The sequence below is a fragment of the Chionomys nivalis genome, chromosome 15 (genome assembly GCF_950005125.1).
Source record: "Chionomys nivalis chromosome 15, mChiNiv1.1, whole genome shotgun sequence".
NCBI classification, from domain to species: Eukaryota; Metazoa; Chordata; class Mammalia; order Rodentia; family Cricetidae; genus Chionomys; species Chionomys nivalis.
In genome coordinates, this window is record NC_080100.1 from 56,048,840 (window position 1) to 56,074,234 (window position 25,395).

At 35.8% G+C, this 25,395-nt stretch overlaps 1 protein-coding gene across 2 annotated transcripts in view; it reads right to left on the reverse strand.

Annotated features, from left to right (window-relative positions):
- The window catches only part of Edil3 (EGF like repeats and discoidin domains 3), a 459,665-nt gene that overhangs the window by 16,926 nt on the left and 417,344 nt on the right, over positions 1–25,395 (reverse strand). For both annotated transcript variants that reach the window (XM_057789993.1, XM_057789992.1), the window contains one exon: positions 15,604–15,759. In XM_057789993.1, the coding sequence (XP_057645976.1) occupies positions 15,604–15,759 (156 nt within the window). The remainder of the gene's footprint in view (positions 1–15,603; positions 15,760–25,395) is intronic.

The following is a 25,395-nucleotide window of genomic DNA, read 5'->3' on the forward strand; positions in this document are numbered from 1 at the left end:
GTTAAATCATCTCTCCTGCTCGAGGATATCCCTCTCTAGCTGTGTCCTGCTTAGTTATTGGCTTCAGATAAATGACAATTACTGCACTGTTGTAGGAAGGTGATTTAAAAGCTGCAGATAAATGTATGGAACAGAAGTCTGTAAAAATCTATGTTTAGACAATATAGGGATATTTAGTGCAATTCGGCTATAATGTGGTTGACCCTTGACATGGGAGTAGACTATGAGGCAGCACAATACAGTGATATCAAATGTTTGGCAAACCCCAAAGTCAACTTTGATATGGCAATAATAGCATTATTTCTAGCAGAATGTCATTTTTTTTGCTGAACAGTTCAAAAATAACTTTGAGGTGAGATGCCAGAGCCCTTGCCTTCACCAGTCGGCTAGTGTGTATCTGCCTGTAGATTAGTGTTCCTAATTTTGTGTGGCCTGTATCCTTGTCTGTGTATTTGCCCATTGTTGTGATATATTAGAAAGATTACCTTTCCAAATGCTAAAATTTCTAGTACCTTGATCTTGAAGTTTCCAACATATAAAATTCATAAATAAAATTCTGCTTTATATAATCTCTCCAGATTATGCAATATATTGTCAGCTTGTTTATTTATTAAATTAATTTGTTTTCTAGTCATGGTCTTATTCTATAATCCAAGCTGACCTGGAAATGTATAGCAGAGGTTGACCTGGAAGCAATTGCATTTCTTCTGCCTTATACCCAAGTATTGGGTTTATAGGCATGATCTATCATGAATGCATGATATAGTCATACAATAGCTGAGATAAATTAAGACTCATAGATTTCATATTTACACTAGTTATTTTTATCACTGACTATTTTATAATAGCATTTAATCAGTTTTGATGAACCAAGTCAATAATTCAACTACAACTATTTAAAACCTTCAGTCCTTTGCCATCATTATTGCCAGTAGTATGAGACCATGGTGTAAGCAATTAGCTGCCCCTATCCATTCCTAGGCAGAATTGTTGTTTGATATAATCTAAGACCAAAAAGTACCGGCTCGTCATTGATCTTTAAACTCTATCAAAACAGAAGCATTCCTAAGAAATTCACCAAGGTCTAAAATCCAGAAATTCTTTTCTGTGGGTAGAAGGACATATACTTATAGATTGTTGGTAAGGATTATGTTGGCTTAGTAATTAGAATTGTAGATTTTCCTCCAATAATGATGGCTTCACCAGCAATAAATATTTAATTAGATTTTTAGTACCAGGCTTGATTTCCTAAGCAAGCTTTAAGTCCAATTTGAGAGCTGTTGGTTACTGTCAAGGTATGTGTGCCACTACTGCACCTTTAAGGTTATTTGGCCATGATGTTCATTGATGTGGTTCATAAGCACATAGGAAAATACTGCAAAAAACCAAAGCAAATGAAAATGCAGAGATATGGAGCTTATTCCCAGTAGAATTATCTACAAAACGTCTCCCTCCCATCTAAGGCTCAGGGTACATTACAGAAGGGAAGGAAGAACAATTGTAAAAGCTGGGGATCAGGCAGTTAGCTGTGAGATTGTGTCTCCTAATAACATCAAGAGCTATACTCAGCCGGGCGGTGGTGGCGCACGCCTTTAATCCCAGCACTTGGGAGGCAGAGGCAGGCAGATCTCTGTGAGTTCGAGACCAGCCTGGTCTACAAGAGCTAGTTCCAGGACAGGCTCCAAAACCACAGAGAAACCCTGTCTCGAAAAACCAAAAAAAAAAAAAAAAAAAAAAAAAAAGAGCTATACTCAGAAGTCTCACCAATATGACTATCCAAACCTGAATTGAACAAGAATGACAGAATGGACATAGCAAACTAGAACAGGAAACAGTCATGAAACCTCAACCCTACACAAAGAACTACACTTAATGGAGAAAAGCTGGAAGCAGGAGAGGTGATCCTCTCTAGCAAAGTTTATCAACGGGACCTTGGGAGCTCAGTCCTTGCTCTAATGAGGGTCTCTGTCTCTATATCCACCCATCACTGGGTGAAGATTTTATGGTGATATTCGAGATAATCATCAGTGTGATAGTGGGGCAAGGCCAGTTCAGGCACCCTCTGCTCTGCTGCCCAAGGACCCACCTAGCTGGGGACATTCCCGTGGACACCTGGGATCAAACCAGACTCTCTGAATGAGGCTGACAATGGGGGCTGACTGAAAAGCCACTGGGACTAGTTTCTACTATATGGACTGGGTTTTTGGGACCCTAGTCTAATTGTATGCAAAGCTTCCTAGGCCTGGATATAGGGGGGAGGGCCTTGGACTTCCCACTGGACAAGGTTCTCGCCCTCTCTTAAGGAGGGAGGATGAGGGAGGAGGGTGAGTGGGGGAGAAGGAGGGGGATGGGAGGAGGGGAGGAAGTGTAAATTTTTTGAATGAAAAAGAAAGAAAGAAAGAAAGAAAATGGGAAACTCATATATGCCCCCCCCAACAAAACAAAACAAAACAAAAAAAAAGGGTTTATCAATTGGTTGTACAGTGTCAAACTGTCAGCTTTGAGTACATACATACAAGTGACACTTTCTGGACCAAACAGATTATATTTAGGACTAAACACACACACACACACACAATATGAATGCAATAACAATTAGTGAATAAAGAGGCCATGAATTTGAAAGAGAGCAGGTAGGGGTATATTGGAGTGTTCAGAGGACAAAGCAAAGCAGGAAATGTTTCAATTATATTAATCTCACATTGAGTCCCACATTTATGTGAATATGGAAGTTTGTCATATTCTTTGTTATATAACACCTGTATTAGTAAAGACCCTATGCTGGCTCAGTTTTATATTAGCTTGACACAACTCTGGTCATTTTAAAATAGGGAATCTCAACTGAGAAAATTCTCTCACTAGACTGACCTGTGGTAAAGCCCTTGGTGCATTTTCTTGATTGAAGATTGACAGGGGCGACCCAGATCACTGTGGGTGGTATATCCCTGGTCAGTGGTCCTGGGTTTTATACTAAAGCAGGATGAATAAGGCATTAGGATCAAGACAAGTAGCACTGCTCCGTGACCTCTGCATCAGCTCCTGCCTCTAGGTTCTGCCTTGAGTTCCTGCCCTAAGTTTTTCAGTAATGGACTCTGATGTGGAAATATAAGAAAAATAAATCCCTCTTCTCCTCAGGCTGCCTTGGTCATCGTATTCACAGCAATGGAAACCAATGCTAGAATAGTCCCTAATACTGAATTACAGAAAAAAAAAAAAAAAGCAGGTATTGTTTCTGAACAGTTGATATATTTATGTAGCAACATCCTTACTTTTAGACAAAACTTAAAACTATATCACTGTCTCCTTTACTTCAGTTTCAATTAAGTCATTCGGCAAGCATCCAAGTGGGAAAGCAAGGTGACTGTGGTTGCGTTTCTATCATGTGGCACAATTTACTTGTTATCTTTGAGATCTACGAGTTTGTGTGCAGCAATCCCCCTTTTGGAAATTGCTTTCAGAACGAAACTTCTTTCCTTTACCTTCAACCTCATTTGAGAATGGCGTTGGGGGCTGAGGCTGAGGGACTGAGCCTAATAGCTCCACCAGGCGAGTGATCAGCAGTATGGCTGCTCTCTTGACAGGACAATTCACTCCCTAGTGTCCCCCTCCCCAAGCATCTTCCTCTATGATTACCGCAGTAGATTCCATTCTCCTTATTCTTAAAGTATGTGTGTGAGTTTGTACATATGTGCTTGTCGAATATGTGTATGCACTGGCTTTTGTGTGAATGCACATATGTAGAGGCCAGAGGTTAATGCTGAGTGTTTTTGTTTGTTTATTTCCACATTACTATTATGATTATTATCTGTAAACAGGGTCTCTCACCTAAATTGGAGCTCACCAATTTGAGCTAAACTAATTAGCCAGGCAAGCTCCCAAGAACCCTCCTGTTGGTACCTCTCCAGCACCATGATTCCAGGTTCATGTTACCACAACTGCAATATACGTGTGTTTTCAAGATCTGAACTTCTCGTGATGGTTCCACAAGTACTTTTTCTACCAAGCCAACTCTGCTATCTCTGAAAAGAATTTTTTAGATGAAGAATTCTCACTCTAACAACATTTTCAAGAGACAGCCTTACCAATGTTTATTCTGCTGACGGCTGCCTTACTATGGAATGGATTTGAGGGGCTTTAAACTTCCACATTTAATTTCAGTTCTTTGATAGTGATTTCTTCAGAGTTTCAGTGGGATGTTCTGTGGCATTTGCAATCCTGTTGAAGTTGAATATATCCTTCAGAGCAGACTATGGAGAGTTTGCAGTGATGTTTATGTATCTTAAAAGTCAACTTGGCATTAGGCAGTTCTTACTTTCCACAGTGTGGGTCCCAAGATTTGAAGTCAAGTCTCTGAGTGAGTGGCAAGAGCTTTTAAATACTGAAACATCTCCGTGGCCCGGTCATCATTACAAACACTAGGAAAGGGACTGAAGTTAAGAGGATCAGTAATTCTTTATGTCTACCAGAAAGTATTGGCTTTGAAACTGGCGATCTGTGCAGGGAAACTCCCTGGACTTAATCTATCCGACAATGTACTTAGTTGACTACACTTTAGTCTTTCAAAATATGCTGATGAAATAGAAGGTTTTGCATCTTTCCTCATTATAAATGGTGATTTTGGTTCTACTATAACATGCTAAGTTACAGTCTTCTGTAACTATAACATGCAAATGATTGAGTGAATACACATGTCACTGTTGTGGAATATTAATTTAACTAAGCAAAGTTGTGTTGCATCTGTTTATGCTGTGGAACATTAACTATATGAAAGTGTGTTACATTTGTCTGTGGTGTGTTTAATTATGTAAAGGTGTGCTGCATTTGTTTCATCTTGCCTGCCTAAAGCACTTCATAGTCTAATAAAAGCTGAACATCCAATAGCTAGACAGAAGAGAAATAAGTTAGGCTGGTGGGCAAAGTGAATAAGGAGAAGTAGAAGTCTAAGGAGGAGATAATAAGGGAGAAAGGGTGGGACATTCCCAGGGCCACAAGCAAGGCAGTCACCAGATAGAAAGACAAAAGAATCAGTGAAGGTAAGATATATATAAGGAAAGAAAGGTAAACAGTTCTGGGGCAAAAAGTAGATGAAGAGAAACAGGTTAAGATATAGCTGGCAAGACTATTGTTGTCAAAACTCTGCTATCTCCTCAAAATACTATTCCTCCCCATACTTACTTTTGATGGCATAGTACCTTTTTGCATAAATATTTATCTTAAAATTTAAACTTTCCATCTTCATATTAATAATGCTTAAGTTTTATACAGTGAAATTTTTCTAACAACAATCTCTAAAGTCTCCAGAAGGAAGATGGGTGTCCACAACAATTTTACCTGATTCATAATGATTCCATCAATTCTATAAACACAACTCAAAGATCAACTTTGGACCGTAAGCTGCCCAAGACAATTTCAATTTGGCTAGCTGAGATAGTCCACCTTCTTACAACACTCCAGCCAGAACGTCATATTGGAACTTTATATTAGAACATTAGATAAGCCTTACCCTTTACTCAGAGACAAGCTGCAAATATTACAGCTATTCCTCTTAAGACTTTACCATTGTTTTAGTTTTTTACAAGATCCCATACAGATACCATCACCCCCAAGACAGCTGGAAGTAATTCTAAGATATTGATACCCCCTCTCACAACAGATGAGATGGATAGATTTTGGTTTTTCTCTGGTTTGGTTATAAGTTACTATAGGGTTGGGGGCAGAATAATAATAATCAAATTCAGGAATCTTATTTGATATAGAAAAAAAGGGGAATAGATAGGATAGGATAATTAGGTAGATTAGGGTATCTACTTGTAAACTACTTTAGTAACTATTAGTTTTAGACAATTTACAATGGTATAGATTCTTGTATATTGTTACATATGTAAAAATATTTTTTTTATTCCTGTCTAGGATAATTTGTATATTGATACAAATTCAAAATTATATTTGTCATTTTGTATATTATTCCTATTTCTGCTTAAAATTACTTTTTGTCATACTGTATGTATGTTTCTACTTCTGCTTAAGACATTGTGTATACTGATACAAAGTTAGAATTTTTTGTCATACTGCACTATACAATTCTACCTTTGATTAAGACATTTTTATATATTGTTCCAATTTTGAGATCATTGTCTTCATGCTGTACACATGTTTGGAAATGCTAATTTTGAATGCAAAAAGACAATTGGATCTTTAAAGGTCAGATCAGCACCCATAGACAAATTGATCTTACACACAGTCTATGTTGAGTCTCTTAACTATAATGTTGTTGCCTGGATAGGAGGGGCAATTTCCAAAGGCCTGAAAAGAAATCAAAATGTCAAATTTTTTTAAATGTGTTTGAATATGCCATCTGAAATGAAATTGTAGACAGGGCATTTCTAAAAATAATGTCCCTTCTGGGAATGACCCAAATAGATGATTCCAATCAATCTTCTGGACTATGCAGAAGATGTGGCAAAAACTGACATTGGACCAATGACTGCAGCTCAACAAGGTACAATCAAGGTAAACCTTTTCCATCAGGAAATGCCTTTGGAGGCCTCTTTCAGTACCCAAAGTTGAATGTGGTCAGCCATTCCCAAGAGGATCCAGTGCCTATTTAAAAAAAATACCATATTGCTCTGAATAATAGAATAACTTTGGAGGCTGAATCAAAAATTTCAGGAGGAACATAAAACATTATTTTGGCAGATTTCTATAAGTGACCAAAGACTAGAGCTAAGGGTATAGATAAGCATTATAATTGAGGGGATCATTAGACACAAGTGCAGATGTGACTATTATTACTCCAGAATCATGGCACCCAAATTGGCCTCTTCAGGAGGTAGGTATTCAATTCCTAGGGATTGGAACCCTATCTCAGGTAAAACAAAGCATGAGATAGATTGAAAACATAGGGGCAGCAGGAAGAGAAGAAGGCTAAGGCCATATATGGCAAATGTAGAAGTGAATCTATGGGATTGTGATCTGTTCCAGCAATGGAACACCCAGATTAGCATTCCTCCAGTCTCAGAAATGAAACATAGACTAACTCATGTTTCTTGGAAGAATATTATAAGGCACTATTAAAAAACAGTTACTTTCCATTCAGACAGTATAAACACGGTACAACAGCTGTTGATCTCTCAGAGGTACCAATGGCCCTACCTTTAATATGGTTAACTGACAAACCTTTCTGGGTTGAGCAGGGACCTTTGACATCAGAGAAACTACAGGGTTTAGAACAGCTGGTTCAGGAACAGCTAAATACTAGAATACTGAAGGATCTACCAGCCCTTGGAATCTCCTGTATTTGTTATTTAAAAGAAATCTGGAGAATTTGACAGACCTGAGAACCATAAATAAAGCAATTCAGCCAATGGTATCTCTACAGTCTGTAATGCCTTTGCCTTCTTTATTACCAAAAGAATATCCTCTTATAGTTACTGACTTAAAAGAATGTTTCTTCAGTATACCATTACAAGACAAAGACAGAGAAAAATTTGCCTTCATGGTGCCTACTTATAACAACTCTCAGCAAGTTAAGAGATATCAATGGAAGGTCCTCCCACAGGAAAAGTTAAATAACTCCACCCTGTGCTAATATTTTGTGCAAAATCCATTGGAAATAATTTGTGTACAGTTTCCATAATATATAATTTATCATTAAATGGATGATAACCTATTGGCTGATTCATTAAAATTTTAATGTGTACATATTTAAGCAGTAAAAAAATGTTTGGATAAGTAAATAAAATTTTGTTTTGCTGTGAATTCCAAATTATTGCTTAAACATTACAAAGAGAAGATTCTACTAATTCCACAGGATATAAAATATATCTACAAAAAATTAGATCACAAAAGGTACAAATCAGGAGAGATCAATTGCAAACTCTTAGTAACTTTCAAAGATTGTTAGGGGATATTTCAAATTTATTGACACTATTAGGATAGAAGCTGAGGAACTGAGTAATTTGTTTAGGACCCTAGCAAAGGACAAGGACTTAAATAATCCAAGAGAATTATCAGCTGAAGCTGAAAGAGAATTGACTTTAGTGGAAAAGAAATTACAGAATGCACATATGGATCATGTGGAGATAAAACTTAACTGCATTCTAGTTATGTTACCCTCTAGGCAATCCCCTTCGGTGATTTTGATGCAGAGTGAAGATATTACATTGCAATGGCTATTTCTACCACATAAACAAAGAAATTAGAGACACATGTGTAAAAGATTTCTGATTTGATTTTAAAAGGAAAATTAAGACTTTGTCAACTTAAAGAATGGAACCAGCAGAAATTATAGTACCTTTAACTAATGAGGAAATTTCTTCTTCATGGGAAAATAATGAATATTGACAAAGAGCTTGCAGTAATTTTTTGAGAAACATTAACAACAGTTATCTGAAAAGTGAGAGAATTAAATTCATAAAAGGAATCAGATGGATCCTTCCATGCATTGTATGGAGAAGATCAATTTCTAGAGTCCCAACGTTCTATACTGCTGCAAACAAATTAGGAAAAGCAGGATGTAAACCAGGAAACTTAAGCAAAGTAGTTCAAAGCCTTTTGCAATTCTGTGCAAAAAGTCTGAATAATATGCCATTCTCGTGGTACTAATGGATTTTACAGAACCTCGCAGTATAGTTACTGACTATCAATATACAGAAAGAGTTGTTTTACAAATTGAAACTGCTAAATTTATTCATGATAGAACAAAATTAACTTCATTATTTATACAATTACAAGATAATCAGGAATAGGAATCATCCCATATATGTATATAAAGCACACAAAAGATTCAATATGGGTCTGCCAGGTCCTCTAGCACAATGTAATGATGAAATAGATCTATGATTAATAAGTAATGTACTGGACACCTCAGGATTTTATTTAAAAAACCATCATAACAATAGCAAGTGTTTAAAAAAATGATTTTTCTATTGCTTGGAAGCAAGCCAAGGAAATCAAAAAAGAATTCCTACTTGTTCTTTCTTTAACCAAAATCCATTACCTGAAGAAAGTAGTCATAAAGATATGCAAAGAAATTAAATTTGGCAAATGACTGTGCTTCATTTTGCATAATTAAAAAAATTAAAATATGTACACCATATAATAGACACGTTTTCAGGATTTCAGTGGACAACTACTTTGAGTTCTGAAAAGGATTATCCTGTAATTATATACCTATTAGAAGTCGTGGTCATCATGGGAATACCTGTACAAATTAATACTGACAATGATCCAGCATATGTCTCTAGTAAAATGAAAGAATTTTTTTGTATAACATAAAGTTTATTACAGGTATTCCACACAATCCTACAGGACAAACGATTGTAGAAAGAATTAATAGTACACTAAAAGAAATGTTTAGTATACAGGTAGGAGAAACTAAGACCGCCAAAGATAGATTGCATAATGCCTTATTAACCGTGAATTTTTTAATGCTAATGAGAAAGGAACAACAGCTGTGGAAAGACATTGGACAACAGAAAAAAACTCCTTATTTAAATCAGCCTGTGGACTTTAAAGATGTGTTAATCTCAGAATGAAAATCAGGATATGTGTTATATTGGAGGAGTTTCATTTTTGTTCTATAAGAGAAGAAGAGCTATGAATACCATCAAAATTGATAAAGATTTGATTCAAGGAGGAAAGAACTCTTAATAAGGAGAAATGGTGCTTCATCAACCCATGTGACAGGTCAAAAGGAAAACTCAACAAATAAGGATCAGGAAAATGTTCTGTTTTTCTTATCTCTACAAGAAAATAAAAATACCCATCTTAAAGATATCAAAAGACCTTGGGCATCTAGACATCTAAAGAAGAAGAGAAAACTATCCAGAAAAAAATTACCAAGCAAATAAAAATCTGATTTATGGTACCAGTATTCTTTTCTCAGAAAAGTTGTAGTCTCAACTAAATTAAAAATTAAAGTGGCTTTGGAGTTAAAGCATGGCTCTCTCCTTCTCTAAAGAGCATTTATAACTAATAAGAAGTCTCTATGTCATGATTTGGGAGCTGGTTGGTGGCCTAGAAGGAAAAGCCTGTTGCATGTCATTCCTTCAAGGAGATTTCCCTCTAGCTATATTCCTAATTTCTTAGTTTTATGATTTCAGTCTACTGTTATTGTAAATACAAAGCATGTAAGTGAAGCTCTTCACAATGGACTTTGTGAACTTATTAAAATCAAAAAACTTTCTGAAGACACTAATTCATACTGATGTTTACCAATTAGTCAGAGGTCAAAGTCCAAAGAATTATAATGCATCCCCTTCTGAGTAGCAAAAACAAAAACTTGTTTTATTTCAAATTTTAAATTTTAGTGACAGAGTTGATTGGGATGGGCCTTCCCATATTTGTTCATTTATATTTACTATGGTATCTATAAACATTCAGACTTAAGTATTACCTGCAGAAACTCTGAGGCAGGGGCCAGAGTCTGTATTTTCTTTTCTATTCACTGTTTTTCCTTCTTTTTTTTTTTTAAAATTCCTGTCTTAATATCAGCTACCCTCCCCCATTCTTTCTCTCTTTTATTTCCTAGTTTCATTCTGTGCCCCATGGTTACCTTAAAATCATATAACATCTAAGTTGGATGCAGGCTCAGAGTGGTCCTCCTGCCTATCTTGAACTAGACTTATAGGCAAGAACCACCAGATAGGCTGTGTTTCAATAGTCATTCCCATGAGTGTGAGGGTCAGATGGCTTTGTATCTGAACCTCTGGGTAGGAAAGGTCACTAGCATGAGTGAACTGAGATGCTTTACCCATTTCTTCAATAACATGTGTCTTTTTTTTTTCTCAAGGTTCCACAGAACTGTACTAGAAAATGATTTTTAAAAGTTTTTCTTTTTTAATATTTCTGAGAATTTTTCATTCTTTTTCATCTCGTGCTTGTAGGGTTTTCAAACACCTAATGACTTGAAGGATGGAGAAGAAATAAAGTATGAGCAGCCCTTTTCATCGTCAAAGTGCCTGCAGTGTAAATTTGCATCCTGACACTATGGCATTATAACTAATCTACTGAATAAGGAAACTTATTTTTAACTTTTTAATTTTTTCCATATATGAACCCTTCCTGAAATTTATTATTGTTTTGCTTTCAGTTTTATCCTCAAAAATTAAACACTGAAAGTTTCTGTCAAGTTTTGTAGTTTTCCTGCTAAACATAGTAAAACAGCATTCCAGAAGTTTGAAACAAATGTCACCTTCATAAGAGCAAGGGAACATTTGACTTTCAAATTAAATGGCAGCTGAAGCCATGTAGTGAAGAAAGCTAAAAGCCAGTTCAGTGTTAAGAAATACTGTGCACTGGAAAGAGGACCCTAAGGATGTGTGGACTGTATTAAAGTGTCACCACAGGCCAAGTTAGGCCTGACTAGATAATGAGTACCGTTAACAAACAGAATGGAGGATGCTATGAGAGGTTGCCTAGAAAATGACATCTGCAGGATGAAACAGAGCATCCTTTTGCTTTCAGTTGGATTTTGCTACTTGTGTATGCACAGGTAGATGAATACATTTCTATGTCTATGCAGACATTGCTATGTGTAAATGAATACTATTTTATAACCATTCTAAAGATCAGTTACTTAGTGCCATAGAAAAACAGAAAAAGCATTTATATGTTTTCGAATTTTATTTTCACCACTTATGGTAAAACAGAGTTCTTACTATTTGATGGTTGCTTTCCTTACATAATCTTATTGAGGCAGGCAAGCATAGGATCTGGTTTAGCTTGGAACTCTCATAAACCGAGTTCCTCCACTTGCACATGCTATGGTCATAGTATACTGTTTTGTGTGCACACCACTCATCCAGTAATATACCTAGTGATCTCATCAGCCTCTCACCTCTATAGTCCCATCTGGAAATGAAAAATTACAGTACATAGAAAATAAATACTTAAATGACTAAGTATTTAGCTATTTGCATCAATACTAACATCAAATATTAATGACTTGAAGGCTTGCTTTTGTTTGTTTTCAAAGTAGAGTTAGATTGGACTCAAAAATCCCACTATCTATACAAAGAATTTCACTCCAAATGTATTTTATATTAGTAAAATACACATAAATTACCTGGAGGTAATGTTTTCAAATGCTGGATGAAATAAATTTTAAAGGGAAAAATTGTAAGATATGAGTCACTTATTATTTAAATGACAATACCACTTTCTTCGTGCTAATATATGAAAGCAACTAAGATGACAAGGCAAAGAAAAATAGGCAAACCCATAGTAATAACGAAAGATAGTCATATCACTCTCAGTAACAGTCAGCAGGCAAAACACCAGTAGGATACAGAGAACTTGAATAACATTATCAACTAAGCAATAACGTCAGTCAGCAACTTCATAGAATGCATTTGCATATGTTTCTAGCTGTGATAACAAGATCAAATGCATTTATTATCAAATACAGAGTCTATCAGTAAAACAACTTAAAATATTCAAATATAAGCATTAATTTACATCTCAAATGTAAATAGAGATAAGTATTTCAACAAATGAATGCTTGCTTGTTCTTTTGTTTTAGGTTTTGTGTTTTAGAAATAGTTTCATAAAATAACTCAGGTTAGCCTTGAATTTGTGCCAGATCTCTTGCCTCGGTTTTCTGGGATCATATGCATGTGTCGCCATGCCCCACTGATTGTAAAGACTTAACTACTATTTATTTTGAGTACATATTGAAAAATAGTTTAAAAGACTTCTCTATCTTAAAACAAATTCCAAGGCTAATTCATATATGAAGTTTAAAGTATGAAGTTTAAAACCTGCTTTACATGAGGCACATAATTCTACAGAACAGTGTCTGTAAACCCTCAGAGGAGGCAAAATCATTACTTATAACTATTTGCGGAAAATTTAAAGACATTTTAAACAAAATATTTAATATGCATTTGAGCAGAGATGCCACTGATTGTAAAATGTAACATTAGTTTACTTTGTTTAATGAAACAGTAGTCATTCTAAACTAAAATATAAGTTAGGTGGATGTGGAAGTTGGGAGTATCTGGGAAAAGCTGGATAAAAGCGACGCCACGATCGAACTCTATTACATGAATTCTTTTTTCCATTAAAAAATAGAACTTTGTCTATAAAGCACACGAAAGACTTAATGTGATGTCATAAGAGCTTCTGAGATTTTAAAATGTAAAACATGTATGCATTCTGAACTGTTAAGTGGCTTATTTACAAATATGAAAACACAAACAGCTGTGGGCAGTTGAATTCATAACCTAGAACAGTTTCTACTAAATGAGCTTCGTTGAAGTGAATGCAATCTAATGTCTCACTGAGATAGCTTTCCAAGCCTATGGATTTCTGGGCAGATTTATATGTTCTCTGCTTTGACCACTTGAGTAAGAAAATTTTTCTCAAGATATTTGTTGCTTCATACCAACAGCAAGGATACACAGGCCTTACCTAACATAAAAAAGTTATTAACTCAGAATCATTTGAAATGTGTGAGTTTCTTAAACTTTACCCTAACCCTTGAACTATGTGTTTCAATTGATATCTTCTGAAGTCTCAAACTCTGTATAAGGGTCAATAACTAATTACCCAATGCAATGCCTTGAGGCTACTTGAGATTGAATTATAATATGCAGCCAGAATCAGGCACCAATCTCTAAGCCTTTTTGTTTCCAAAGTTCCACAGAAATTGATATCAGTTGATAAATGAAGAGTTCCAGGGGACCAGAAGTTAATAAATAAAAATTTCATATTCAAAGAGCTATAGGGTGTTTATAGTAAAAAAAGCACATAATTTATTTCTAGGAAAATTTAAATTTCCAAGTTATAATATACAAAAGCAAGAAGAATTTGTTTTACTTGGATGAGCTAGCACAGTCCTCAAAATTTGTCTATCTCTAAAGTGTCTATTTGTCACATAATCAAGAAAATTTGAATATTGTAGAACAATTACAAACTGAAATATTTTTCTCAGGTGAATGTTTCTTCTAATATTGTTGGGCCAATATTATCTCGGGGTTTGTACCTCGAGGCCTATAGGACAGGAAAAAGCCTGGCTCAAGTTCAGGGCTTAGACTTCGGGATATGTAGGACAGAGAAAAGCCTGCCTCAAGTTTGAGTGAGGATGAGACAGCAAAAACTAGGTAGATGTCCCTCCAGCCAGGGGGAGGGTTTGGCTGCCTCTCATTGGCTGGATATGCCCTTACATCATTTAATCTTTATAAACAGATGCTCACCGTAATAAACTGAGTTCCTGCTTTGACTCGACTCCCTATTGCATCTGATTGTGGGGTTGTGGGAATGAGCAGATAGCGCACTCACCTATCTATGGGGATAAGGAGGCTCAAGAAGCCTATCATAATACCACTAATTTATTTATAAAATAATAGTAATATTTGTCTCAGCAGTAAACATATATTAAATATGAATAATTGTCATTCATTTTCTTTCTTTTGTTTTTCTATTTTTTATTTTTTGAGACAGGACTTCTCTGTAGCTTTGGTGCCTGTCCTGGAACTAGCTCTTTAGACCAGGCTGGCCTCAAACTCACAAAGATCCACCTGCCTCTGTCTCCCGAGTGCTGGGATTAAAGGTGTGCACCACCACCACCTGGCTCTGTCATTCCTTTTCTAAGTTTGCAAGACATAAAGTAAATTTTATATACCCATGTCTTTCTGTATAGTATGGAGAATTTTTATTAATAAAAATATTTACTTTATTAGTAAATAAGTTTTCCTATCATAATCTCTACTGAAAACTCTTTTATTTGAAATTCTTATTTAGCATGGTTTATTGTATGTGTTGTCATTATTTTTAGAATATATTCAAAATTGATTGGACATTCTTTTTATTACTTACCCTTTGCTAAATATTATGCTTTGCAATTTTGTGTTTTAAAGGATGTGTGTTTGTGTGTGTGTGTGCCTGTGTGTGTGCTTGTATGTTTCTTGTCTTTTTTTCTTTCTTCCCTTTCTTTCTTTTCATTATGTGTTTTTGCCTGTTTGTCTGCTTTGTTTTCTAAAGAGAGAGAGAAAGAAGAGACATGTAGTTGGGTGGGCGGAAAAATGGGGAGGAGTGTCTGGGAAGGGTTGGGAAAATGGAAACCATGATCAGAATATATTGAATGAAATCATTTTCCATTAAAAAGGTCCATATGAAGAGCAGAAGGAGGGAGAACATGAGAATGGAAGTCAGGACCGCGAGGGGTGCGTCCACCCACTGAGACGGTGGGACTGATCTAATGGGAGATCACCAAGGCCAGTTGGACTGGAACTGATGGAGCATGTGATCAGACTGGACTCTCTGAATGTGGCTGATGGTGGAGGCTGATGGAGAAGCCAAGGACAAAGGCACTGGGTTTTGATTCTACTGCATGGACAGGCTTTATGGGAGCCTAGTCTGTTTGGATGATCACCTTCCTGGACCTGGGGGGAGCAGGGAGGACCTTGAACTTCCCATAGGGTAGGGAACCCTGACTGCTTCTTGGACTGGAGTGGGAGGGAGAGGGGAATGGGGAGGGGGGGAAGTGGGAGGAGGGGAGGAGGTGGAAATTTTCAATAAAAAAAATTAAAAAAAAATAAATAAAATAAAAATATAACCAGAGACTGACCCTTCACTCTACAAAGCATGCAGACCACTTACCTTATCTTTTCTCTGTTTTTCATCCTGGTACACAGTCCAGTGCTCACCATCATTGCTGTAGGCTAGCTTGTATGAACCAACAAACTGCACATGACCAAAATCCTTAGCTCCTTGTGTGATGATGCCTGTCACTTTGGTAGGGACAAGAAGATCAACCTAAAAAGAGAAGAGCACAGTCATTAAATGCAATGAATTAACCCATTATAAATTTGCAAAACTCTTGAACTCAAGAAATTAAAAAACAGCCGGGCGATGGTGGCTCACGCCTTTAATCCCAGCACTCGGGAGGCAGAGGCAGGCGGATCTCTGTGAGTTTGAGACCAGCCTGGTCTACAGAGCTAGTTCCAGGACAGGCTCCAAAGCCACAGAGAAACCCTGTCTTGAAAAACCAAAAAAAAAAAAAAAAAAAAAAGAAATTAAAAAATATACATGCTAAGAGAAAAACCCTCCTGGTTATTTGTACTTTGAAAGAGATGAATGCATTTATTATTGACTTATATTTTTTATCTTGCCATTAGATATATAGTCTAAGATGTCTTCATCAACCAGGTGGAACACTTTAAAATAAAGTGATGGTCAGTTTAGCTCACCAGAACTTCTTATATTAAACTGGTTCACTTGTTGTGCAACCATATGACACTGACATTGAACATTTGTGATCATAATTTAATGGACAGATTTAGCGATTAATTCAATCACAGAAAAAAAAGTAATATAGTATGTGGTCAATTAAAGACCAATTATTGCTTCATGAAGAGGAATACAAACAGCATGTGACACTTAATAATTAAATATTAAGATTCCCACCGAGTTCCTGTGAATTTTGTTGAATTCAAGACTGTATAATTGATTGACATTAATCATTTTGCATTGAGAATCCCCTTTCAGAAAACTATAATCATAAATAATTTCAGGATAGAGTCAAGTGTTCAAAACTGAAGGACATACATAAGGAAGGAAAATGAAGACTTAACAATATGAGAGTCTAACTGTACATCTAGGCTATTGTATTTTGGTTTTCCTGCAAAATGGTGAAAAAACTATGAATAAATCCTATTAGTCATCAGTACTAGCTGATTAACAGGCAAGTCTCCTGCATGCAGGCTGCCACAACATCAGACCTGGTAATCAAAAAGGTCCAGTCTATCCTCAAACTCACTCATCCCCTGTGACCTCAGCAGCTCCCTGAGACACAGACTGTGACTACATAGAGTTGATCAAGAGGTGAGTAACCAGTTCCCTAGCTGGACATCCCAGTCTCTAGGCCTTAGGCCTCTCCCCCCACCTACCTTAGCTGCACTAGTCATTCAGAGGGCAGGACTCCTGCATGCAGGATGCCCAACCCCCCATCAGACCCTGTAATCTGTAAGTTTCACTTTGCCTCCAAACTCAGCCATCCACGGAGACCTCAGAAGCTCTCTGAGACACAAAGAGTGGCAGTACAGAATGGTTCCTGAGACACAGACAGCAAATATAAATATTGTAACTGTAATTCTTGTTTAATAGCTCTTTTGTTATATGTAATTTTACTATGTTAAAGTTAAAACCTTCCTTTTTATTTAAACAGAAAAGGGGAGATGATGTGAGATTCTCCTCTGTATGCTGTGACTACCATTGGTTAATAAAGAAACTGACTTGGCCTGATAGTATAGAACAGAGATAGGTGGAGAATACTAAACTGCATGCTGGGAGAAAGAAGGCAAAGTCAGTGAGAAGCCATGGAGCTGCCACCAGAAAAAGACACATGGCTGGTAGGCCATGAGCCTCACTGTAAAATATAAAATAATGGAAATGGTTCAATTAAGATGTAAATCTAGCCAATAAGAAGTTAGAGCTAAAAAAGGTCAATTAGTGATTTAATTAATACAGTTTCTGTGTGGTTATTTTGGCAGTCTGGGCACCTGGGAAACAAACAAGTGGCCTCCATTCTACTATTTGGCACTACAACATGTGCTAGCTACATCCACAAAAAAAAAACCCTGCAAAATCTTAAAGAGTAATTTTAGACACAAAAGAACAGAGTTAAGCACAGCTTCTTGGTAGGCAGCATTTTGCTGGTGGCATGCTGTAGCTCCTTTAAGAGATTAAAGGTTATGTTTTTCTGATTCAGCAGTAGCAGAAAAAAAGCCACACAGTTTTGAAATGCCAGCTTTCTGGCCCATGCTGCCAATGCAACATCTGGCTCTTTCAGGAGCCCGAGCATTTAAATGAGGTTTGTGAACATAGTGCTATAACTTGCTTAATGGCAACATAGACTGGTTGTATGCCTAAAAATTGGACTGTGAGCATGGCTCTCAGAGACAGCAAACAACTCTTCCATGCTGAACTGGGTGTACCAAGCAATCAGGGCCTTGTTTGCCCTAGCAAGGCTGCTGGGTGTTTAAGAATAATTTAGCCCTGGTCAGAAGAGGATTACCAATACACAATAAGGACAGTTATCCGAAATAAAAGCCTTCTAAATGAGAAATAGTGTGTTTAAAAAATGTACATAGGCTTGGGAGAAAGAAGAAAAAGGGAAGAGATGGTAAATGTAATATAAAAGAGTACAGTCATATATTAAAGAAGTAAAGATAATAAAATATAGATCAAGAAACATAAGCCAAATAAAGATGAAATATACACAGATCAGATTATGAATATTATTATGTTTTCTTTGAATTTTTTGACTGTGAAGGAGCTAAGTACAGTGAGACATTTCATTTTATAGGCTAATAAGCTAAACCAATTTATATATTTTAAAGGTATCTTGATTCCAAAATTTGGGTCTAAGGATATGTTGCTTTGGAAAAGAGGTTCTTCTTTTGTTTCCACAGAGGATGAGAACCTATGGAATCCTTCCAGACTAATATGGAAGAACCCCTGAAAGATTGCTTTTGACACCCCCAAAAATTACTTTGCCCAACTGCTGACTAAGATGAACCTAGTACACAGGACACACCATGAAAGACCTGATTAACATCATCCCCAACCAACAGGAAATAGTCTAGAGAACTATATCCATATTCCCAAATATTGTTTAAAATGTTTGTTTATATTTAAAGGGGGATATATCCATTTGTATGGATTTTGGTTTATTGATACAAATTTAAGGTAAATTTTGTTATACTGTATGTATATATATATTCTTCTTTTAATTAAGACATTGTGTTTGTGTAGCTTATTTAAAAATATAATGTTAGTTAAAATACAGATTAATAGATAATCATCTATAATAGTCAAGCTCATAGTCATGTTAATTAGGTTTTCTAGATATATAGAGATATGTTTCAGTTAGATAGGTATTCTTTAAATCTTTCAGAAACCTTCAGAATATTGCACTTATATTTAAGAAAATTAGAATTTTCATGACAATGAGACACATCTCCTCCTGGCAGCAGCAATCTATTTCAAGAGGATAATGGGCATCAAAGAGGCTTCTTATGGAGTCTCTTAGCCATTTGGCCAAGAAACTGTTCTTGCCTAGGCTGCTTAACTGGAAATGCAAGACCCACAGAGACATGGCTGTTGATCTTGCCTAAAGGTGAAAAAGGGCCTTCAGGGTTCCTGCTTCATGAAAGAGTCTGCCAGACACATTCAGGACAGAGGAAAGTGATTGGTAAATTGCCAATATAGGCAGAACTGCCTTTGAAATTTCTTGTTTCATGGAAAAGTCTGCTGAGCCTGTAGGCTAAAGATGGATGCCCCAATGGTACAGAAGAATTTTGGGTGACTGTCCAGGCAGCAAGATGTCTTTATCATTTCTAGAGTTTTAGAAGTTGCTTACAATGTGCTTTCTGTTTACTTAGGTAATATTATATTCTTCTGTAGCCTTTGATGAAGTTGAAGAATTTATATTTATAGTTATAGTTTTCCTTAGTTATGATAAAAGATAAAGTAAATATAAATATTGTAACTGTAATTCTTGCTTGGTAGCTGTTTTGTTAAATGTAATTTTATTATGTTAAAGTTAAAGCATTCCTTTTTATTTAAACAGAAATGGAGAGGTAATGTTGCATTACCCTCCATATGCTGTGAATATCACTGGTTAGTAAAGACACTGTCTTAGGCCTGTGATAGTGTAGAACAGAGCTAGGTGGGGAAAACTAAACTGAATGGTGGGAGAAAAAAGGAGGAGTCAGAGAGAAGCCATGGTGTCACTGCCCCAGACAGACATGCCAGTGGTGTAGGAGGTTCTTCTGTTCATGTGTTGCTTTCACTGATTAGTGAATAAAGAAACTGCCTTGGCTTTTTGATAGGGCAGAACTTAGGTAGATGGGGAAAACAGAACTGGAGGCTGGGAGGAAGAAAGCAGAGTTGGAGAAAAGCCATGGATCCTCCGCTTGAGACGGACTCTGGTTAAAATCTCCAGTAAGCTACTGCCACATGGCAATACACAAATTAGTGGAGATGGGTTAAACTAATATGTAAAAGATAGCAATAAGAAGTTAGAGCTAATGGCAAGGAAGTGTTTTAATTAATATGGTTTCTGTGTTGTTATTTCAGGTGTAAGCTAGCCGGGCAGCTGGGACAAACAAGTGGTCCTCTCCCTTGCAATATACCAAAACCTTGCCAGTAGGCCACAAGCCTTATATTAAAATATAAAATAATGGAAATGGATTAAATTAAGATGTAAAAGCTAGTCAATAAGAAGGTTGATCTTAAAAGGTCAAGCAGTGGTTTAATTAATACAGTTTCTGTGTGGTTATTTCAAGGAGTCTATGAGGGCTGCAAATAAACAAGCAGCCTCCTACTATAAAACACTGTGAGTGAAAAGTATAAAAGAATTGAGTGAAAAACTAAGGTATTATGTAATAAAATTATTAAATATAAGTGAAACCTAGGGGTTTGGGATTCTTTTCATCCAATGACATAAAACAGTTCCAAAATTTTCCTACTTACTATAAACTCATTCTTGAATCTTTTTTACAACTTGCAACTCTAATGAAAACTCAATTTAGAAACTTGATTTTCTTGGCAGGCAACTTTTGAAGTCACCTTTGCTTTTCTTTGTGTTTATTTCTGTGTGCTTTTCATCTTTTTTGTCTGGACAAGGCATCCTCTTCTGACAATTTCCTATGACTAAGTTCCATGCTACATCCTTGAAGTTATCATCCTTAACCACCACAATCTCATGTGTACTTTCAAACACTGTGTTCTTTTGTTCCTATTTCTGGTCTTCTCTCTTATGAACTTACATGGTAACTCCAAACAGATGGTCGGGGTCAGCTATAGGTCATGAGTGATAACAAATAGCCATGGTGCATGAATAGAAAGAAAGCATATATAGTAGCACATATATTCGTTGAAAATATAAGAAAATTTTCCTAGGTATCAAACTGTGGGTTTACACACAAAAATATATACAAATATATTTCTGTGTATATTTAAATTTATATGGACTTTTTCTCATTTGGATGAACTTTCACTTTAAATAGTAAGCTAAATTTAAATGATTGATTAAGATCAAGAAATGCCTCTACCAGTTTGTGAAAATATTTCAGTAGAAACATTATCTATGTGTTATGTCATCTAAAATACCTCATGAGTCAAGCAAGAATGCTGGATAGCAAATGTGATGTTTTGGGAATGGACGTTGCCTCATACTGTTCTAGGGGTATCCCGGAATATTCCATATTCACTTCTTTAATTGGCCAAGTACTATATTATCTCTTTACACATGAGAAAATAAGTACATAGAGAAGTAACATAACAGAGCACACATTCCAATGGTTAACAGTGAATTAAGGTCTTGAGATTCTATGCTAATTCATTCTGTTTCAGGAGTCTACCACATAGATGATTTCTTTAATCATTGAGTTACACATTCAATAAGTCAATGATTTTACCTTTTCTTTTTTTCTTGGAATAGTGAATAATTTGTGAGGAATGACTATATTCATTAAAATCACAGTATATAAAAAGCAACAAAAACAATGCTGCTGTGTTTTAACATAAATTTTCTCTCTGCTTTTTGGCTGACTCAGCTTAAAAATATGGGTAGCTTTTACTGTTATATAGGCAAATCTAATTGCTCAGAGACACTTGGTCAAAGCTGGATGTCTATCATAATGTTTCTCATGCTTATTGACATTCAAAACAGAAAAATAACTAAGTACCTGATAGCACTGAACCATTGCGTACCATCACAGACTGCAAACACACAGGAATTCAACTGCTCAGGGATATGAACCACTCAGGGTGGACTCTTTAGCCCCAAATGCCTATGGGTCCTCAATTGAGATTTGAGAAAAACTCTTATGACATGCATGTGTTTCTCTGGTGATTCCTGAAGTCATCTGGGTTTCCTACTGGGTGGTGATGCTTTCTCCTAAATTGTATGCCTTGACTCTTTCCAATAGATATGTTTTCCACCCACTCTAACTTGCTCCCCTCCTCTAGGCTTTTTTTTTTAAATCTGGAAATGTTTTTCTTTTCTGTTTCAATTCAGCCAACTTCTGTACTTAAACAGGCAGCATAGGCAGCAATCTGTTTCAACCTGACTTTATCCTAAATTTCCCCGCTTTAAATTTAGAATACCAGCCGTAAGAAGGCTTCTTTCAGTACAAAAACAATTTTGACTCATATGTGAAATGAACTTGCTGAAACGGCACACACAGAACTACCCTGAGCAGGAAATGGGGAGTTCTGGCCAATGACCGGTTTCTCCTGTCAATCTGAATTGAAATGGAACTGTAAACTTTTTGGGTAAAATACTTGATATTCTAGTAGATTCCCATCTCCCAAGGTACCTCTCAAATAGGATCAACTGTTTAGGGCACTGGACAGGTTCATGGCTCTATATTTGGCATAGCACATTGCACTTCGTCTGAATCTCTATGACAAGAACCTTACATGTAACAAGTTCTCAATAAAAGTTTCGTTGCTTTAACTGGAGCTGATTCCTTAGTAGGTTCCATGAATAGGAACAAACCAATGCCTAAGAAACCATGTCATCACGTGTCCGGCCAGAAAACACTCTCTGCCCTATCTGCCTTAATCCAGTTTGTTTTGTCTTCTATAAAACGTAATATTTTTGGTCAAGGCAATGAAGTACGGTAGTTGTAGCATAAAGATTAGCGGTCAAAGCAAGTAGCTACTATGTCTTTAATGTTTGGAAACTCAAATTTGAGAGTAAATGTCCTCACACAGCTGGAGGTGGATGCTCCTTATCTGCCTATGTGCTCATCTTTCTCTCTCAATCTCTATTGGCAAAGTTGAGTAAGCTTCTGCAGAGGGTACAATGAAAATAAATGTTGTGTGTTGTTTTATTAAGGTATGATAGCCAGTCTTTATAACTGATTTGATCTCACTAGTCTAAGGTTTAGAATCCTTAAAATATTGAGGATTTTTAGTAATATATGAATTTTAGAATCTCTTATCATTATTTCTTTGTTAAAATAATTATTTTCCGAAAGTAGTTTTAACCATTTAAGATAGCAATTTGTTTTATTATGCTATATTTTAAAAATTAAAGGGTAAGTAATAAAATCCTATGTATGGTTCCAGGAGTAGTTTTCTGAGTGCAGGTAGTTATGCAGTATTATGCAGGACAATTGTAATATGCCACCATTCTAAATATCCAAGTTATTATCTGCCCTGGACTCCAATTAGAGAAAATCCTATATTTAACAGTTCCCTTCAGTAACAAAATCTACAGAGCCATATGCCAGCTTAAGCTTCATCCCCATATGCTGTCAGCCTATGATGGTTAACTTTCTAAAGTGATTAATTTAGCCTCGTGGAATCAATTCAACTTAATATTTTAACTTAATGTTTCAGGTATCTTGGTGGTTATGAGCCTGTTAGAATTAGCCATTTTGTTAGCCTTAAGGCTACTAAAAGGGAATTATATTTACAAAAAATAATAAGGCTTTTTGTTTTTACACAGTTCAAAGTGTTTTCATAAGCTTAGTTCATGTATATGTGGCTTTGAATTTTGTATGATTTATCTTGGGTGTTTTGCATATAAGAATAACAACAACAAGTTGTGGTGGCTATATTATATTGTTTATTGAAGAACATGATCTATGAAAAATATTTTATCAATTTTCTTTATCATCATTTACTTCCAGTTCTTTTATCCACAGCAAGAACATAAGCTAAACTTCATTTATGTTTCATTGTTCATTGCTGTTGCTTCTTTGTAGACAAAGAGCCTGCTATTTGAGTCACAGCATGCACTGTCTCCATTTGTCCACATTACAGGGTTTTATCTGCTGTATAATTTCCCTCTACTGCTCACCAACTCTCTCTTGTAGAAAAGTTTGCTCATGAAAGGAAAGTTTTCAATTTCATATCCTGAATTGTCACTAAATGACATTTCATTTTATTTTACAACTTCTTTACTCTCACGAACTATATATATATATATATATATATATCCTTTTTAATATCCTATTACAGATCTTCTTGTTCATCTTTGAGGTTGTTAGTTTACCTAGCAGTTGTATTCCCATAGATGACCATGCACTTTACTTTACATTTGACTTTATAAATTTTAGTCTTTCCTCATGCAAATCTAACATACTTTCGTGATTTTATAACATTTTATGCCTTAAAAGACCTGTTCAATTGCATCAGCTAAAAATTATTTACAAGTGCTATAATTTCTACTATATTTTCCCTTTATTATTTATTTGTTTATTTATTTATATTTATTCAGTTTTAATATTAAGCTATCCTGGGTACATATTTATATGTATGTATTGTGTGTGCATAAATATGTACATGTGTGTGATTACAAGCTTATTTATACCCATATATCTGTGTGTTGTAGTATGGGAACATACTATTTTTTTTTGTTATTATAATTTTCTCTAATTGTTTAGTGATACATTTTTAAAAATATGCATCCCTGCCTGGCTGATTATTACAAGATTGATGCTTTCTTCTTGAAGTTATTACTATCAATCATCATTGTTTACCAGAATATCTCTTGGTAAGAATTTCATTTATGCTGATTGGATAGAAGGATGGATTTTTCACAAGCTAAATTCTCTTTCCTGAGAGACAATGAAACAGGACTGAAAGGTTTTCTTGTCTCACATTTAACTTCATTCACTTTTCAGTTTTTGAGATCTTATGTTCCTTCATATTTTCAAGTATTTATTTTTCTACTTAACCCTAAATACCAATCATTCAAATACTGAATTTTTACTTATTTTCTTATTTGTAGCATTTTCCCCATCATCATTTAATTTTTATACTTCCACCATGTATTCTCAGAGAGTTTCCCCATTTGTCTTCTTCAATGTTAATATTTTTATTTCTAGCTATGTATTTACAGCATTGAAATGTTTAAATTTCTTTGTTAAACATAGATACAATGACTTCCTCATCATCTTAGCATTCACTTCCCGGAATGTTCTCGAGAATAGCATCTTTACATAGAGTCCTACAAACAGTTGAATACACAGAAAAATGGGTCATCTCTTCTTGCTTTTTTTCACAGCCTCAGGTCACTTTTCTCTCCTTTGTTGTACTGCATATTAAGAATAATCACCTCGGTCCAATTATATGCATTCTCTTTTCCTTAGATTTGAGAAGGGAGAATTGTTGTTACTGACCAAATTGTTGTGATAGGCGCGGCGGCGGGGCTGCGTCCTGCCACCTGGCTAGCTTTACCCAAAATAATTACACGGAAATTGTATTCTTTTAAACACTGCCTGGCCCATTAGTTCTAGCCTCTTATTGACTAATTCTCACATCTTTGATTAACCCATTTCTAATATTCTGTGTAGCACCACAAGCTGGCTTACCAGGAAAGATCTTATCCTGCGTCTGTCTGGAGTGAGAGAATCATGGCAACTGACT